Source organism: Charadrius vociferus, unplaced genomic scaffold (assembly GCF_000708025.1).
Source record: "Charadrius vociferus isolate BGI_N301 unplaced genomic scaffold, ASM70802v2 scaffold248, whole genome shotgun sequence".
Lineage (NCBI taxonomy): Eukaryota > Metazoa > Chordata > Aves > Charadriiformes > Charadriidae > Charadrius > Charadrius vociferus.
In genome coordinates, this window is record NW_009649851.1 from 1,055,726 (window position 1) to 1,075,264 (window position 19,539).

Below are 19,539 nucleotides of genomic sequence, written 5' to 3' on the forward strand. Positions count from 1 at the left end.
ACCCATTACCCCTCATCTTTTGCCTTTTTGCAAGGAGTCACGTGGAATCTCCATCTTCTTTGTAGCCATCCTTTCAATATTGGAACACGGTGATAAGGTCTCCCTTAAGCCTTCTTTTCTCAAGGCCGAACAAACCCAATTCTCGCAGCCTTTCCTCATATGGCAGACTTCCCAGTCCTTTGATCATCTTTGTGGTCCTTCTCTGGACCCTCTCCAGCCTGTCCACATCTGTTTTGTACAGTGGGAACGAAAACTGAACACAGTATTCCAGATGTGGCCTGACAAGTGCTAAGCAGAGTGGGATAATGACTTTTTTATCTCTTCTGGTGATGCCCTTATTGATGCAACCCAGAATTGTGTTGGGTTTTTTCTTCAAGAAACATCAAAACAAACTGCAATTCTAGTCAAGACTAGTATAAAAATGAAAATATTTCATTATATGAACAGCATTTCAGCTACTAATTATGTATTTGTTAGTGGTTGGATCTCTTTTCTGCATTAATAAAACCATTTCAAACACCTTGAAAGAGTACAAATCTATTTATACTATTTATACTGTAGTATAGAGTGAAAGTTTTTTGGATATGGCTTTTGTGTGTGTTTGTTGACAAAATACTAAGACTGTTCTTGGCATGATGTTTGAGAGAGTCAGTCTTCATTAGCATGTCAGATCCAGAGGGTAGTGGTCAACAGCTCAATGTCCAGAGGGATATCAGTGGCAAGTGGTGTTCCTCAGGAGTCTGTATTGACGCCAGTACTGTTTAATATCTTCATCAACTACACAGACAGTGGGATCAAGTACACCCTTAGCAAATTTGCAGATGACTTCAAGCTGAGTGGTGCAGCTGACATGCCTAAGGGACGGGATGCCGTCCAGAGGGACAAGCTTGAGAAGTCGTCCCATGCGAACCATGTGAGGTTCAACAAGGCAAAGTGCAAGGTCCTACACATGGGTTGGGGCAAGCCCCGGTATTGACACAGGCTAGGGGATGAAGAGATTGAAAGCAGCCCTGCTGAGAAGGACTTAGGGGTACTGGAGGATGAAAAGCTGGACAATGTGTGCTTGCACCCCAGAAGACCAACCACATCCCAGGCTGCATCAAAGGAAGGGTGTCCAGCAGGTCAAGGGAGGTGATTCTGCCCCTCTACTCTGCTCTAATGAGACCCCATCTTGAGTACTGTGTCCAGCTTTGGAGCCCTCAGCACAGAAAAGACATGGACCTGTTGGAGACGGTCTAGAGCAGGGCAACAAAAAGCATCAGAGGGCTGGAACACCTTCCCTGTGAGGAAAGGCTGAGAGAATTGAGGTTGTTCAGCCTGGAGAAGAGAAGGCTCTGGGGACACCTGATTGCAGCCTTTCAATATTTAAAGGTGGCTTGTGAGAAAGATGGTTACAAATGTTTTAGCAGGGCCTGTTGTGATAGGACAAGGGGTAACGGCTTTAAACTAAAAGAGGGTAGATTTAGACTAGATATAAGGGAGAAATTTTTTACAATGAGGATGGTGAAACACTGGAACAGGTTGCCCCGAGAGAATGCCCCATCCCTGGAAACATTCAAGGTCGGGCTGGATGGGACTCTGAGCAACATGATCTAGTTGACGATGTCCCTGCTCATTGCAGGGGGGTGGACTAGATGACTATTAAAGGGCCCTTCCAGCCCAAACCATTCTATGGTTCTACGATTCTATGTTTGAAGAGAAGTGTGGGAGAACTTACGGGAAATGGTACAACCTTCATTGGAGTTCACTGTCAATAGTTAGATCAGTTCTTGTAACAAATAACTACTAAGCTGTGAACAAATGACATACCAGTTGGCTCATCCAGGGATGTATATCTCTTACCCATAGGTTGCTTGAAGTAAAACATTTATACAAAAAGGTAGAAAATCAAATAAAAATGGCCAAGATGGTTTTGATGAATGAAATCAATAAACGAACAAACATCCTTCTTGAACAACTTGAAGTAAGTAAGGCTAGTTTCTTTGATACCTTGGGAAATTAAACGAAATTACATTTAATCCTAGTGCCAATGGAAAGAATAGAGACTGTGAGGGTTATTGTCCCTTTGGTTATGTTTTCAAATATTTCTTTTTCTTTTTCTTTTTTTTTTTTTTCCCCCCTCCTCTCCAGAATTTTATGTGGAATCAATGGTTGACAAAGATTCAGGATGGAGTGGCAAAATGCTTATCATGAGTTAATGACATTTTCTAATGCACTTACAGAGAATATGTGTGCACTTTTTGAGTACTTGCAAAACAAACCACCTTTTGGTATTAACGTTTAAGTTGTAGAAGACCACTAGCAGCACATTTAATATCCTGTTTTGAAAATGATCCTCTGGTCTACTTTTTGTAACAGAGCCTGCAGTTTTGACTCGTCGGGTTTTTGGATGCCCCGTTGAAGTATATATGATTTTATTTTGAAATGTGCTGAGCGCAAACATTGCTATCAGATCTGATCAGAATTTCCAGTTCTCAGTTATTCTTGGGTAATTTTAGCAGGTATTGGAAAGACAAGGCACTCAGCACTTGCTGGCTACCTTTGAACTTACATATTTAACTCAAATATGGCTACTCAGCTTTACAAAAAAGAGAAATGTATGTTCTCGTTTCAGTATGATTAATCATTAAGTAAATTCAGTGTTCATGTGTTTTGACAACATTTCAGCGTTTGTCTGAGTTATCTATAACCACGACCAAACTGTGCATACACTTGAAGTATATGCACAGTGCTCTGTTGAAGTGCGTGTAGGGGGCATCAAATGAAATTGGGAGGTGCCGGGTCCAAATCAAACAATGGCTGATTGTTCTTCACATAAATGGTAAACAAGCATGGAACTCCTTGCCACAAAATGTTGTGCATGGCTTCAAAAGTAATTAGACAAATTCATAGAAAAATACACTCAGGGTGATAATGTAACCTCTGTCCTCATGGTCCCTAAATCATGAATTGCCAGAGGCAGGAAGACCATTCTGAGAAAATGATGCCTGCTTCCCCTCTTTTTATATTTTTTCTTGAGTCTCTTCTGTTGTGTATTGTAAGAGACAAGAAAGTGGTCCAGGTGCAAATTTGATCCAACTTCTACAGCTTTTTTGGGTTATGTTATTCTGTTACACCAAGGCCAGAATGGTGTAGGTTGTTTGCTGCTGGAGAAGTCATTGTTCTTCCTGAATTCAGACATATCTGTTGAATAGGATTTGCTTTCTTTTTATGATTGGTGGTTTAAAGAGAATTCTAAATAAGCGTCCCTGCAAATGATGCATAATGTAATGCCAATGACTATATGCATTATGTGTGTCTGAAGAATGACAACTATCTTCTACTGATTCACATTATTAACAGAAAATCACCAGTGAAAGGAAGCAGAAATTGGAGCAACAACTGCAAAGTGTTGTGGTTTTAAGCAGACAGGTAGAACATGTGCAGAACTTCATCAGTTGGGCAGTGTGCAGTAAAAACAGCATCCCATTTCTCTTTAGTAAAGAACTGGTAAGAGCAATACTTATTTTTTCATTAAATTGAAATTGTGCAGTAAATGTGAGAACAGTTTTAAGAATTTAATGTTTCTCAAATAAAATGTTTTTATGATCTTATATTTGTGAATAAAATCATCATCCTTTGATTTGTCACCAGATTGTATTTCAGATCCAGCGCTTGTTAGAGACAAACTGTAATACAGACATAGGCTCTCCTATGAAGATCAGATTTACTTGGGATCCCTCCTACTGGACTAAACAACTGTCTGGTTTTGGTAAGAAAAATACATTGTTGTTTATTAGGCAAGTGCCCAAAGCTAGACCAGACTCATACAGACAATGCAATACTTTCCCTAAAGTGCTCTCCTTTTTTATTTTGACTTCCAGTTTTGTACCTCTTGTCACATTCTGAAGAAAAGCTAGTGTGGCTGAACTTTCCTGGTTTTCCCTCCAGTTATACCAATTCATCTATTAAAAGACATTGTTATATATAAATATTACCTTATAAACATTACCTAGAAATATACTCTATAAATATTAACTTGGATGGTCTTACAAAATCACAATGTAGGAACGCAACTGCTAGTTTAGTGGAAACACTGTGCAGAACTAAATAAATAACTTCTAACTGAAACTACTTAAAATGTAGCATCACTGGCTATCAAACAGCCTTGACTTTGCCCAATGTATTTGTAATTCAGTTCTGTCCCAGCAAGCAATAGCTCTGTACAACACTGTGACTCTGGCAGTCCTGTAAGGAGTACCCTGGGTGAAATGGAGTATCTGCAGTGGGCCTTATGCTATTTCCTCTGCCTTATCCAGGGGCAGTTGGGCTTAGTCATGCCTCAGATCCTTAGTGGCCAAGGGACCTGAGCTGTGCTTGAGACACTTACAATTAACAGACACAAAGATGGCTTTAAGACATTGACTGTGTAATAATTACAGTGTTATTTATATAATGAATGTGCATACTGTGACTTTGTTTCCCACCAGCTATAAATTTTCCAACTGCAGTAGGTTTTTACAGTAAATTCAGTTAGGTGGGCTGATCAACGGTCTAAAAAGATTGGTTCTCTTCCCATTTTAAGATATTTAAAACTAGATGGGGTAAAACATTATCATAACTATTACAGGGAATAACCTTCTCTTGACTAAAAGCATGGACAAGATCAGTTCATAGGTCACTTCTATTTCTAGCTTTTACAATTCTCACCTACATAACATCAATCTCTCTTAGTTTTGTCACTTTCACCCTGGAAGCAGTCTCTTGTAGCTGTGCTTATACATGAGAAGATATGCTCATACTTAAATAAAAAATGAAAGTATAAGCCATATCCATCAGTTAAAATAAGTTGAGGTCAATTTTTCAAAGCATTTGCTGGTAATTCAACCTTGAGTTCCACTGACATCAGTGAGAGTTTGGTGTGATTTTAAATCACTGAAAAATCTTGAAAAATTTGTCTTGAAGGTATGTTGAAGGACTGTTTGGATAGGATTTTTGAATATCTTTTATATTTGAAATGATGACAAGGAAATGACCAGTGTTCACAGTTTTTATTGTGTAAATTTGTCAAGATCACAGGAGTGAGTAAATTTGCTGTTTTTTCCAGGAGGTTTCACTATTGAAGGTGGACACATTTCTCACTCAGATGGGCTACTCTGTGGAAATGTGCAAGGATTACAGACCTCCTTGTATCATGGGCACCATTCAGCAGCATCAAAGCTGGACCCTGTGAATAGCCAGCCACATCAGTTTCCATCTGCAGTTCAGTGTCCTACACCTGTGTGTTGCACGCACTGCCTCAGGGTACCTCACCCAAACAAAGCTCAGCCTTCTTACCAAGACATAAACCGCCATCAAAATTTTCGACAACCTCCTGAACTTCATCAGCAGCACTTTCCTCTGCAGTACAGCCTGCAGCAACATGACAAAGAGCAAAGAGGTACCCCCCAGCCTATGAAGCTAACACAGTCTGGGCTAGAACAGCAGACGCGGTCAGAGCCAGAGAATGTGTTTGGGAGGATGGGAAAGCACTTACCATCCCAGCAGCTGCAGCAGACTGCACCCCTGGGTTACGCTGTTGTATCACATGAGGCTCAGGAAGTTCACATGAGCCATCCACAGCCATTCCGCACACAGGCTTCTTTGCAGACATCAACTGTGCAAGTACAACTTGGTCATCTCCAGAAGATAAAATCTAACCACTTGCAGCAGCCGCCACAGCAGCAGCAGTTGCCACCAGCGTCACCACCATCAGGTCAGAATGAGAACACCCACAAACAAGTCATCCAGCAGAGCCTGGACATAATGCACCACCAGTTTGAACTGGAGGAGATGAAAAAGGATCTGGAGCTTCTTCTGCAGGCCCAAGGACAGTCCAGCTTGCAGCTGAACCAAGCCAAGCCACCTCAGCATGTTCAACAGACCATAGTTGGTCAAATCAACTACATAGTGAGGCAGCCAGCCCCAGTTCAGCAACAAATCCAAGATGAAGCACAAGTAAGTTCTCTAAAAGTTCTTTCCTATTGTGTTTAGTCAATGTAAGCTTAGAAATGGGAGACACCTTTGATATTTCATGTATTTGGTTAAACTTTCTGTTGTTGTCTTGTCTATGCATTCAGCAGAGGCTTCATGCCTCATGTGGACTGGGCCACAGTTTTCTGTAAAGTGCTGCATAAACAGCCTGTGTCCCAAAGATCTGAAGCTCTGAATAGACAAGGTGAGCAGCAGGTGGGAGAATAATAGCATCATCGTTCCTCCTTTGTGAATAGGTAACTGGAGGACTGCAGTAGTCTCACTGTCCATTTCTACTGCTTTTTACTGGAAACTTTAAGCCCCAAGTCCTTGAAGAAGGTTCCCTTTTGACTCTGAATGATTAGTGAAAAGAGAGTGAAGAACACCATTTTTTAGTCTGAGAGTTATTTCCCATTCATTGCCCTTGCTACTGCATCATGTCCTTTAAGATTTTCATCAGTATTCATACATGCTATTCTGTTACAGTTTTGTCAGCAGGGCTAATTTCCCCCCCTTTCCTCTGTTGGTAAGAATCCTGCTTTTGAAAAAGGGACAGTGCTTGGTGGTGAGCATCCAAACTACAAGGCAAATAAGGTGTGCAATAAGGTGGCTTTGAAACTCATTCAAAACAGCACGGATTGCAGTGGAAAGGTGGCTGGGACTTCCCATTGTGTAAATTCTGTGGAGTTCCCACCTTGAACAGCTCTCAAAGTGGCTTACCTGTAGGGGCAGACTGCAGACTTTTGGAATAGCTGTACAGTACAGCAGCTTTATTGATTTTTTTTTTTATTTTTTAAATTCCTTAATGTTTGAGAGAAATCTTTCTCTAGTCATTTATCTCTCTACTTAGGCTTACTTTGAGCATCTTTGTTGGTTTAGAGTATTTCCAGTTGTGTCATATTGTGTATACTGTGAATTCACATGAATTTGTTACCATTTTTCTTTCTTTCTTAATTGTGATTTGTAGGTCTGTGAGAATTCCACTGGACTCGATGCCCAGAAGCCTGTAATTCCTCTTGACAAAAGTGATAGTCCCTCCCTGTCACAGTCACTAGATGAAGAAGCCAGTGTCAGCAGTCATGCCCCTGAGAGCACATTGCAACAATCAGCTTTCCATCCAGTGAGAAAGGTATAAAAAACTTTTAAAAAAAAATATTTTAAAGGGAAAACATGGGTTGATAATATTGAATATAATATGGCATGGCTGAAGGGATTAATATGGTAAATGTCAACAAAATAGCCTGTAAATCTTGGAAGATGGTCATAGCCTAACCTAGTGTGCATCTCCCAGTTAGGTGCCTACACTGTGCTGTAGTCAGGATCAGCAACTGTTCTATAAGCTGGTAGTGTTTAGATCTGGCTGGCATGATTGTTAAGGATGAACTGGTAAATAAACAGAAGACCTATTTTTTCACTAAGCAAATTCTGTCCAGTCCCTATCTCTAGGGATTTAACTATCAGGACTTGCTAACTACCATAATAGCAGCAGTTAATTTGAGGAAAAAAAAAAAAAAAAGAGAAAAGAAAAAGAGTCAGAGATTCTGATCAAATCAGGCCTGAGAAGCATCCTTCAAAATAGTTGCCCCGGAAATAACAACACTAATTATTACTGAAGATGTGGTGTCTGAAAAGGATATACTACTTAGAATCATAGAATGGTTTAGGTTGGAAGGGACCTTGAAGATCATCTAGTTCCAACCCCCGTGCCATAGGCAGGGACGCCTCCCACTAGACCAGGTTTCTCAAAGCCTTGTCCAACCTGGCCTTGAACACTTCCAGGGATGGGGCATTCACAAATTCCCTGGGTAATTTGTTCCAGTGTCTCAGTACCCTCATAGTGAAAATTTTTTTCCTAATATCTATTCTAAATCTCCCCTCTTCCAGTTTGAAGCCATTACCCCTCGCCTCTACATGCCCTTGTAAAAAGTCACTCTCCAGCTTTCTTGTAGGCCCTGTTCAGATACTGGAAAACTGCTAGAAGGTCTCCCTGGAGTCTTCTCTTCACCAGGCTGAACAACCCCAACTCTCTTAGCCTGTCTTCATAGCAGAGGTGCTCCAGCCCTCTGATAATCTTCATGGCCCTCCTCTGGACTTGCGCCAACAGGTCCATGTCCTTGTTATGTTGAGGGCTCCAGAGCTAGACACAGCTAGACTCCAGGTGGGGTCTCACAAGAGCAGAGTAGAGGGGCAGAATCACCTCCCTCGACCTGCTGGTCACCCTGCTTTTGATGCAGCCCAGGATACGCTTGGCCTTCTGGACTGCGAGCATACATTGCCGGCTCTTGTTGGGTTTCTCATCAACCAACACCGCCAAGTCCTTCTCCTCAGGGCTGCTCTCAATCCGTTCTCCGCTCAGCCTATATTGGTGCTTTGGATTACCCTGACCCATGTGCAGGACCTTGCACTTGGCCGTGTTGAACTTCATGAGGTTTCCACAGGCTCACGTGTCAGGCCTGTCCAGGTCCCTCTGTGTGGCATCCCGTCCCTCCAGCATGTCGACTGCTCCATACAGCTTGGTGTCGTCAGCTGTCGTTCTGTTATACTCCTTCTCCTTGTTCATGTATAAGCAGAAAAATAATAGATTTCTGTATCTCTAGAATATTCAGCACATAATACAGCCATGCTTTTATCCTTTCATCTACTGGGAAGCCCTATCTATTGAAGAAGCAGCATAAACAAAACCAGGAGGGCTCGTCTTTATCGGTAGATCCTTGCTGTCTCTGGATATCACCTGTGTATTTGAGGCAGAGAAGCTACCTTTTACCTCTCCGTACAGTTTGTTTAAAACACTCCAAACAGCACTTCATATTCTGATTGCTCAAATCTGTTTCATGCTTGAATGTATGACTCATGTTGTGTACTATGTAGAAGTCTTCCATGGATATTTTTTCTTGGAATTTGTGTGTCGAATATTGTGGAAGAACTTGTCTTTCCTTACTAGCCCCCAAAAGGATGTTATTTTATCTTTCTTTAGTATGTGGTTTGTTGACCCAAAATGTTTATGATGCAATACCCATTCAGAGTGTTGTTGGAGATCCTTCTGGGAATTGTAGAGACTCAGAAAGGCAATGATTACTGGTGGTCTGGAAGCAACATGCAAATCGGATTTGGAAGCTACAAAGAAATCTGCAATTGCTAACTTAATCCTGTAGATGTGATGGAATTTCTAGATCAGTGTGATGGTATCACAACATTCTGAGATGATGCTCTTTGCCTCTGAGGTTTCACATGTGGAAACAGGTCTCCCTTAACCTCTGATGACAGAGCACAGGACTGAAGAAAGTTATGCAAATTTTATAGGATAGGGCTACATTTACTTTAGGAAATGACTGTAAAAACCCTACGATGTGTATTTAAAGCCTGAGAAAGACCATGAACTTGAGCACATACTTTTCTTGTAATGCAGACATGCTCTCAAAGTTAGTTACGAAAATGAATGGTGATGCTAACCAACTAGCTTTCAGGGACTTTTTCTGTATGTATGTTGAAGAAGCTGTCCTTTGTCTTCTGGACCTGTAAAGGAAGGTTACTACCAACAGCTTAAATAAGAAAAGTCAGAAAGAAGGAAGAAAATGGAAAGAGTTGTGCAGGAGAGAGATTAGTGTAGTCTGATAGGAAAAGGAGGAGAAAACAAGGAAGAAGGGCTGTTTTGTTGCTGTACAAGTTGAGACGGAGGCAACAGGAAGATTCTTCTAAGAAAAAAAGGTGGAAATCTTTCTAATGGTACTGAGAAGTGTATGCTCTTGTACAGAAAGCACAGATGTATCTGTCTTTTTACTAGTTTCCTGGAAGAAATGAGGACATTTCTCTGGAAGAAATGAGGACATTCAACAGCTAGAGTACCCCATCTTTGCTTGTATTTCTCTCTTGTAATGAGCTGTTTGGGATGAAGTCATAATGTACTGACAGCTCTGGCAATGGCTGATTAGGAATGATGAAGGGAAACAGCACAGTAAGGAAACCCTTTAAATATGTTCTTCATGAATTCTGTTTAAAGATGTCTGACTGCTTTTGCTGACAATTAGATTCTATCTAGGTTTAAATGGGAGATCAGTTCCTATTTAAGAACAAGGGGATGTGTCTATTCATTCCCATGTCTGTTTCACCTGAGTAAGTACTTTCACACTCAAGTCCAGACAAAAATTTCTGTATAGGTGTTTGTCCATTTACTTTCACATGGCCTGTATTCAGAACATTTCATCTCTCTCAAGTTCTTGGAAGCCATGGAAAAAGTGAATGTGGAGAAGTCTAAAATAATGCATTTGGAAAATATAGTAGAGAAACCTTTTGCTACCTGAAGAACTGTATTCTGCCTTTTGAAGAATAATTGGTATTGAACTTGTTGGCCTTGTGTTGCAGTTCTGCTGAACTCTGACAGCCTTCGTTGTGTACAGCATTCCTAGTAGAATATGTCATTCTCTGGCTCCTGAGATTCTTTCATTAAAGAGAAAGCAGTACGAACCAGGATGTAGCAAAACTCAGAATTACCTGTTTAGTGATATGATTGCCAAGATCTACCAAAAAATAAAAGTTCCATTAGCCCAGTGGTTTCTTTTATTTTGGAGGGGGGGCAAGGCTTGATTGCTCATGTAATTAAACATCTCTGCATTAATTCTGAAACATGGTTATGGTATGCATTTGATACTATTGACTGATAACTAGATGAATTGTCTGCATATGAGATCGTGTTTGTGTGAAGCAATATAGAGCAGATGCTATTAATAGTTTGGGATCACAACATTACTCATAAACAGGGAAACCACAAGTACGTTATTCAGATCATCCCAGGCATGTGCTAGTGCAGCCGTTACGCCACGGTGTAAGGCACTCGTATCCCACGTGAGTGCCTTTGAGTTCAAAGAACGCCTGTTCAGGTTATTCTGATGAGTGCTGTTTTCTGTCCCTCACATTTAAAGCTGGTTATTGATAAGCAGAAGTAGAGAAGCAAGGATGAAACACTTCATGCACTTGTAAAATGTCCTCATGTGTTACATTTCACCATCTATCAGGACAAAAAGTAAATCTAGCTTCACTGAGCAGAGAGAATTTTGGTTTTCCAGTCATATAAAGTAGAGTTTTCTATCTCATACCGATCAGAAACATTGGCATCGAGGCTACTGCTGCCTTAAAGTTCAGAGTAATTCCTGTCTTTCCACCTACTCTGTATGCATGTGTATAGCATAGTATCTAAACATGTAACTTCAAGTATGTGTGGTCTTGTTTTCATTTGTTTCACTGTTTTTGGAACATTAATGGTGATATTTTGTCAGCCTCTCTGTCTTTCTGTATATTCCTCTGACTATTCTTTCTCTGTGAATTGAATTTTTTGTGCAGAATAAATGTTTCTATACTTAGACCATCGATTGTTTGATATAAGTCAAGTACTGCACTTAGCATAACTTTGGGCTTGATTAGCACCTTTTAAGAGTGCAACACTAGAAACGGAAGTTTTCTGTCTATGTGCAAAATGGATATAATTTTCTCTTCATGCTCCCATGCTGGTGTACTTCACTCATGTACCTGTGACCTCTGTTTTGGATTGTGGAGTTGTTCCATCTCCATGACTGTCAAATATCCAGCCTCTCCAGTAAGAATGCCAGCAAGACAGAGGACAAATCTCAGAATAACTTTTGTGATAGCTGCTCTTTTATTCTGGGGAATCATGGCAAGCTCTAGCAAACATATTTTATACAAGGTATTGAATTGCTAAGTTGCAGTGTAAAGGAATGAGTACTCAATTAGATTAACAATTTTGTGGAAAGGGTTATCAGCCTTCTACAATGATATGGTCCTCCTGTTGCTTTTACATAGTATGATATTGAGTTATTAATTTGCACACAGGACTGGAGAGGTCATCTATTATGGAGCAGAGGCAAGAATAATAAGATATTTTTGGCCTAATTGTGTTTTCAGGAGTAGTAAAGGGCATACAATCCCTGTTTTGCTTACATGTACCTAATTGTAATTTGTGGCTGTGATGAACAAGAGGTCTAAAGGCTGTACCTAGCATTTGAAGAAATGTCATAATTACTGTACATCTATTGCACAGATTTGTAGTTTGAGCCTCAGGTACTGCTGCAACAGACATTAGCGTTCCTGCAGGGCCAGGTGGACATCTCTCCTCGTCAGATTCCATAAGTGCACCCCTTTCTCTAGTTAGGAGCAGGGCCTTTACTTCTGGGAGGGAGGATTCCTTGTCTTGTCCAGCTGTTGGGTTGGCTCCTGGACAGTGAAACACTGTATCATCCCCACTCATCCGGAAAACCTAACTGGCTTGGGCACTTGTGGTTCTGCCTTCTGGGTCTCTGATCAGTTGTGAGTAGATTGGACTGCATTTGTCAAACTCAGGTTTGGTTATGTTTCTTAGCAACCTTTGAGGGTTTCTCCCCTTGAGCTGTTATTTCACCTTCTGCTTAAAATAACTCTCTGAATATATCATGCACTGTATTAGTAAATTATTACTGAACAGTTGTATCTGTTCATTTATAGCTGTAGCCAGTAGCAGATGCTTAGGAAACGGTATAAGAAACAGACAAATATAAACTGATCCTTTGATGATACGCTATCCCAGCTTCTGATAACCAGCACTTTATGGACTTTCTGAACTAAAGGTTGTACCCAGAAAATTGGGTTTTACAGCTCTTCATGGACCCCTCCTCTGTGTATTTGTCTAATCCATTTCTTAAGTACATTTTAATACTATTGGTCTCCTCAGCATTCTGCAGCAACTGAGTTTTGCATTGCATGAGAAGTTCCTCTGTTTGCTTACTTCAAGTCTGTTGCCTGATAATTCAGTTGGATACCTTCTAGTTCTTGTGTTAGGAAAACCAATGGATAATCACTCTGTATTCACCATCTTTGTAATATCCGTATTTTATGGGTCTATATTGAATTTCCTTTCAAACATTTCTTTTTGAAACTGAAAAGCAATTGCTGGTCTCTTTAGTGTCTTTTTTTCATGGAAGCCGTTCTATACTTTGGTCCTTTATATCTTTGGCCGTTTTCCCTATATTTTGTGGTTTTGATAAATCCTTTTTGAGACAGGGTGACCAGAAATAGTAGTCAAGGTGCAAGCACATGGAAGTTTTGTGTAGTGCTACAATGCTGATTTTTGTATGTATTTTTGATTCGCAGTAAATCCCAGCTTCTTGGTTCAAGAGCTCTGTTTGTCTCAAAAAGTACGTGAAACAGGGAAATCCTAGAAAATATTCCATGCCACCCAAGGAGCGCTCTTGAGAGCACTCTGAGAGGCTTCTGGTTTCTTCCAATCATACGCAATGGTGGCATTTCATGCAAGGCTAACATAGTGACAGTTCATGGTGGGACCTCTCAGCCTCTCCTGGGACTTCATGCGTGTGAACTTTTAGGTTCTGACATGCTGAGGCTGCTGTTACTCCAGGATTATCAGAGGGAACAATTGATCTCAGTCTGCTGTAGGTGGCATTCTAAGGTATTTTGCCCCAACACATTTGTCCTAAGCTCTCTTAATGACAACTTCTCCATCTTGGTGGCAAATGCTTACCTAATGGCATTTTTTTTTTCTTTAAAAGCATGCAAAATTTGTGGGAGAGGGGCTGGGGGGGCACAGTACAGGTTTTATTTTTGTTAGTGTTGCACTGAGCATGTTGTGATTACGTAGTGACTGAAAGTGATAATAATTTCATACCCAACCCTAGGAGTTCGAATCTGAGCTTGGGATTGGGGTGGGTTTGTTGTTGCTGTTTTTTTTCTAATTACAACTAATTTTAGGGGGATTAGAGGTGAAGGAAATAATGATAACAGCCTGGAATTTAGGGTTCTGCAGATTGCTAAAGTATCAGAGTATTTTTTGACATTGAAGAATTGAGCTGCTTACAGCACAAATGCGTTCATGCTTAATGCAATTAGGTACATTTCCCAGAATGTTAATTTAACAAAACCTTTTCCTTTGACCTGGAAAAAAAGGATAAATAAAACATGATGCTGCTTGCTTCATGCAGTCTCTACCTCCTTCCGCTTTAAGCCAGCCCCACTTTGTTCAGACAAAATGTTAAGGAAGATTTCGATCCTTTTTCTCGTAAAACGGAAAGGAAAACCTTTGGATTCTATTCTGAAATTGGGAAATACTAATAGGAAGCATGTGTAGACTGTGTTATCAGTGCTGCTGTGTGTGGTGAGTTAAACAACTGGATTGGAGTAGTACATTTGTTTAACCTCCTAGCATAATGAGCTGCCAGGGGGATTGCTCCACTTAATAGCAGCCGTTCATTACTCTGCAACCATTTGCAGTGTGTTATTTCTCTTATAGCAAAGAGAATTGGCGGTTCCTAGTTTTAGCTTTCTTTATCTGTGACACTTAATGTCAACAGCCTTGAGACTTTGCCAAAACAATCCTAACAAATCCTAATCCCAGTGTTTCAAGGTAAGTATTTGCTTCTCAGAATTCTTCTGTATTAGTGCTGCATGTTTACACTGGACCTTTTTAAATGCAACAGTGATCAAAGAAATATTTGAACTGAACAATATATTTATTTTTTGTTCTCTGAAGGCACTTTGCATGTTCTTTCTTCTTACCTTTCACTGCCATAGCTATGGAATTTGTGGTAGAAGGCATTTTGGGGTGGTGATGCTTCTGCCATTATATTATAAGGATCATCAGACCAAAATTAATTATGAGACAATGAGAATTCCATTTATAATGACACAGATGTAGTTTGATGTGCCAGGCTGTACATTAAAATGTCACAAGTTTCAAATAACCTACAGCTGAAGCCACCCTCTACCCAAGAGCATAATTAATACTTGTTGTTGTTCAAAGGGTGCAATGTAAAAGCAATAGAGCTTTTATAAAACAGAGATCAATTCTTTAAAGGCATCCCATTTGCAAAAACTAGCTGAACTGTCAAGGGAAAAGAGAAATTTTTGCTAATGGCAAAAGAAATGATTATTTTAGGGAGTGAATTAATAGGCTATTAATGAGCCTTGTTCCCAGTGCATTGTTCACTTCACACTTGACAGCAGCTCCATGGATCAGAATGGAATGTGTCTGTTCTTAACTGTGAGTTTTAATATTTTGCACTGAAAGATCATAATGTTGCTTCATCATTAAAATAACCACAAAATTAACTTTTGCCCCAAGGGAAAGACAGATGGCAGTTTGATGGCCTCATTACTCTTTTTTCTTTTTAACAAGAGTAAGGTTTTATATTGGCTTATATAATCTAAAAAGATCTGTGAAGAAACTGATGCTAGCTAGAAGAGTAAAAAAGATATAGCCATATAATGGAATTGAATTTCACCTTTCTAAAAATTTTAGTTATAACAAAGTCTTACGTGTGTGTCTATTTCTTTTTTTCTGCAGTGGGAGCAGCAGCAACTAGTCCCAGTAAGTGAACTTGTCTCACTTGTCTCACTGAAGCCAGGACTAATCCTACTGTTGTCTTGGTAGGGCTAATATTTCGCCTGCAGTGTATACAGTTACACACAGACAGGTCTTCACAGGGTTAGGTCTCAATACGTAATAGATTACGGCATGCTCTCATAACATAAGTAAAGGAAGATGCATTTAGTGATTAGAAGAAGTGAGTAGCCACAAGGTCTCCAGTTAACTTGCTATACAGCTTTGGGTGGTGTGCCTACCACTCATGTGCCTCAGCATGCCCATTTCCGATGGAGGACAGCATTAGGTAGTTCCTGTTGACTCAGACAGGAATTTTTGGATGCTTCATGCTTTTGAGACTCTGGCTAAATAAATATTTAACTATCTCACAGGGACTTAATTAATGCTGACAATGGACTTTGGAATAAGGGGAAAGGGCAAGGCTGATTACAGGCCATCTAGTCCGTTCAAGCGTGAATTCTGCTTATTTTATTTATTTTCTGTAAGTGTTATGAGAACAATTCATGTGTTTATTTTGTCATCTGAAAAAGGCTTGTGATCAAAGGAGTGATGTAATGAAAAGGCCGCATTTGTCCCTGCATGTGCAGGAACCTGTCACAAGCAAATTATGACAGCAAATGAACATTTTTTATCTTTGTGGACTTCTTTAGGATGTGTGACCATGAAAGCTGGATTCCTTTCTGACCTACATTATATTCCTTTGGTTTGAAAGCTGAGTGTTCTTAGGAATACTCTATTGGACAGAGTATATGGAAAATTGTGCCTCCACCAATGCATTTGCTGTATTCTAGTTTTCAGCTCAAATGTAAGGTATGAAGAACGTGTTTGACTAGCTGGTTCCAAGAAGTTGTTATAGCTCAGACAGCTTAGATTCAGGGACATTCATTTGCCTCAAGAGGAGGAAAACGACCAATACCCTGGCTGCAGAGACCCAGAACTTGCTGGGGTGCCTTCTACATGGAAGGACCGTTTTAAACAGACTTACTAGAGCACTGTGTGAATGGCACAAACCTTCCCTAGCACTGTGGAAGAGATGACCTCTTTCTGTCTCAAATGCAGGCTATTTTGTCTCATTGAATATAAGTGGTCACTGTTCAGGCAAAACTCCTACTGTAGCATCTATTGCAAATTGATGAAAAGAAAATTAAATTACATCCTTAGGTGGAAATTTATGTCTGTGGGCAGCATTCTCTTAGCACATAGGCGATATGCATTGCAAGCACAGGAATTCAAGACTGACTGCTTTGGCATTATGTAGGATTTACACAGGCACAACTGACAGCTCAATCTAGACTACTGTCTTTACCACTGTTGGATTAAGATGGACAAACGTATCAAAATCCAAAATGGAGTAACAGTTGAGAAAAATACTATTTAATTCTAGGAAAGGGGTCCTGTCTCAAATTCATTTCTAAGTCACAGGCCCCTAACAGAAAAATAAGTACAGCAATGAAATTAAGCTCTATTTCAGATGCAAAGAACACTTTTCTTTTGTCTTGATTTATATTACGAGTGCTCCTTACTATATTGTAGTCAAATGTGAAAAGGATTTATTCAGTCAATTATCAAGGGTGAAACACCAAAGAACTATGATGAAATAAATGGAAAATTACATATTCAAATGACAAAGATCTGCATATTTCTTAAGACTGCTTGTATTTGCTTCATATGGATGCTAGAAGAGTCCTGATTTCAGTACAGTCACACATTCCTTGTAGAAAGGCAGCTTAAGGGAATCACCTAGATGTGTGGATTTGCTTTGTTTTGCATACCAGTGTTTCAGTGGTTTTGATAGTGACAAATCATGAGACAGTAGAAAATACATGTTGCTAAAACTGTTTCAAAGGCTTTGGTAAATATTCCCTTTCTTTGGAAACTAGACATGTACATCCTGTCCTCATTAATGCATGTAGGATGTTTCTGGATTTACACTATGATATTTAAAGGGCAAGTGCCTTAGGTTTTAATGCGACAGACTCACTAACTAGCATAAAGTTTTCAGCATCATTAACAGTAACCCTAGTTTAATCCACTTGTGCCAGACCTGAATCTTATTTCTTCTGAATCTCCTTCTGAATGAAGTGATCTGATGATTTTTTTAATAAAATGATAAAATTTCTGATCTGAATCTTACTTCTTCTGGAATAACTTAATGGAAGCTAGTAGGGTTTATATCAAGGATTGATTTACTACAATATTCTACATGCTTAGATTTCCCATTCATTGTAGGAAGTTAAAAGTCAGGATCCCTTGGACTGATTCCTTCTTCAAAGGAAGACATTTTTTGTAAATCACAGAAGAGTAACCTAGGTGTCTCCTTTTCCAGTTTTCAGTTTTAATGGTGGAAACTCTAAAGCTTTGGAAATGGTATAAGATTACAATAGATACTTTCAAGCCCTCATGACACAACTGGTTGATTGCATATAGCTGAAACAGAGTATCTCATCCCTTATAGAAAGATCAGTAGCATTTTGCTCATGAAAAACTTATTAACATAGTGTTTTGGTTTTGTTTTTTTTTCTTTCCCCAGCGTTCAGCATCCTTAAGCATTGTGGGCTTTTCAAACGGCTTAGAAATGGAATTACCTTCAACAAGGTTATCTAGCTCAGCCGATCTACAGATGCAAGGTGCAGCCGCTGTAACACTTGCCCCATCCCCAAATGCCCTTTGTGACTGTGATGCTCCACCAGAGTCGGTGCCCAGCTACAGCTTGGCATTGGGCAGAGCTCCAAGTGACCTGAGCCCTGGGGCTGCTGCTGGCCTCGCACCAGGTGATGCACTCCACGGCAGCAGTAAGTGCAAGGTAGGAATTGCTCAAACTCCTCTACTGAAAGGAAATCCACTTTCATTGGTAACACATGTTATTGTTAGTGAGTCAGTCAGGTGCTATTTCAGTAAGTAAAGTTTTCCTTATCTGGTATTTGAAGACTGATTACAAATTATTTTCTTAAGATGCAAAGAAAGAAAACTGATAATAAAATTTTATTCTTCCCCCCCACCCCCCCGAAGCTGGAAGATGAAGATTTCAATACTGTAGATCATCCTCTAGAAAACAACTTGGCTACTGCTGGGCAAGATGCAGTTAATGAATTAACTCTTTCTATGCAAAAAGTGCTTGAAGAGCCTATTAATCTTTCGATCAAAAAATCTCAACATTGCACTTCTCCTTCTGAACTGCTCAGCAACACTTCTTTCCTGTCTGTGAATGCCAGAATGAGACAACTTAGAAGCAAAGAAGGTACCAGGCTTTTCATTATTTCATTTAGGTTTTCGGTCCTACTTTCTTTTTTAGCACTGTGCATTGCAAGCATTAAAAAGCAGTATGCTTATTAATGTACTTACATATAAATGTGCTTTTCCAGCAAGCTTAAAATATTATCAGAGTACTTAATCCAATGGAAAAGCGAGTTTGATCTCATTTGTGGAGGAAAAACATGGAAATGATATGCCTTGAATTTGTAACATCCTTCATCTATGAACCAGAAACAAGTGTGTCTGTGTGAAGTACCTGAAGTATTAGTTCTCTTAGAAGCAATCCTATTAATGAGACCTGCAGTTATGACTATTGAAGAGCTGGTTTGAAGAGTCCAAATTCAATTAAAAAAAAATTACCTCCTAAATGTAATGTGCCTTTTGCTAAGTCCTTCACATCAGTAGCATAGCAAAATTTTGTTAGGTTAATATATTGCACAGTATGTGCTTTTGCTTGGCTCTGTCTGCTGTGGAACATTCCTTTCAGCCAAGGCCTATTTCTTCAGCCGTAATGGAGAATTAGACCTTATTTAACTCTTTTCATGGGCAAATTGCCAGCATCCTTGTGCTACACTGTAAAGCCTCGTTCCTGAAAACTCTAAAAGTCAATGGGACTATTCATGCAAGCAAGGGATTGCAGGATCAAGCTGTTATCCTGTGACTTATGCCAATATTTGGCTGCCTTTCTCTGTAAAAGATGAATTAATATTTCTATCTCTGTGCTGTATTTTTATTCAGAGAATTCTAATTAGTACAAAGGAGGCCTAGCTCAGTGAGGCGAGGAAATGTATTTGTGTTCTTTTTATATGTACTATGCCAAATTGTGACAACAATGCCACAATCATTTGTGTGAGTTGCAAGAATTGGGCGCAGCCCTAAAAAGCTGTGCCTCAGTCAGGCTTAAGTGTCTCTGAGAG

At 39.8% G+C, this 19,539-nt stretch overlaps 1 protein-coding gene across 1 annotated transcript in view; it reads left to right on the forward strand.

Annotated features, from left to right (window-relative positions):
• The window catches only part of TRIM66 (tripartite motif containing 66), a 53,113-nt gene that overhangs the window by 23,291 nt on the left and 10,283 nt on the right, over positions 1 to 19,539 (forward strand). Inside the window, exons 6-12 of the mRNA XM_009890955.1 lie at positions 1,849 to 1,963; positions 3,343 to 3,489; positions 3,634 to 3,751; positions 5,087 to 5,976; positions 6,959 to 7,120; positions 17,901 to 18,173; positions 18,380 to 18,608. Of these exons, the coding sequence (XP_009889257.1) occupies positions 1,849 to 1,963; positions 3,343 to 3,489; positions 3,634 to 3,751; positions 5,087 to 5,976; positions 6,959 to 7,120; positions 17,901 to 18,173; positions 18,380 to 18,608 (1,934 nt within the window). The remainder of the gene's footprint in view (positions 1 to 1,848; positions 1,964 to 3,342; positions 3,490 to 3,633; positions 3,752 to 5,086; positions 5,977 to 6,958; positions 7,121 to 17,900; positions 18,174 to 18,379; positions 18,609 to 19,539) is intronic.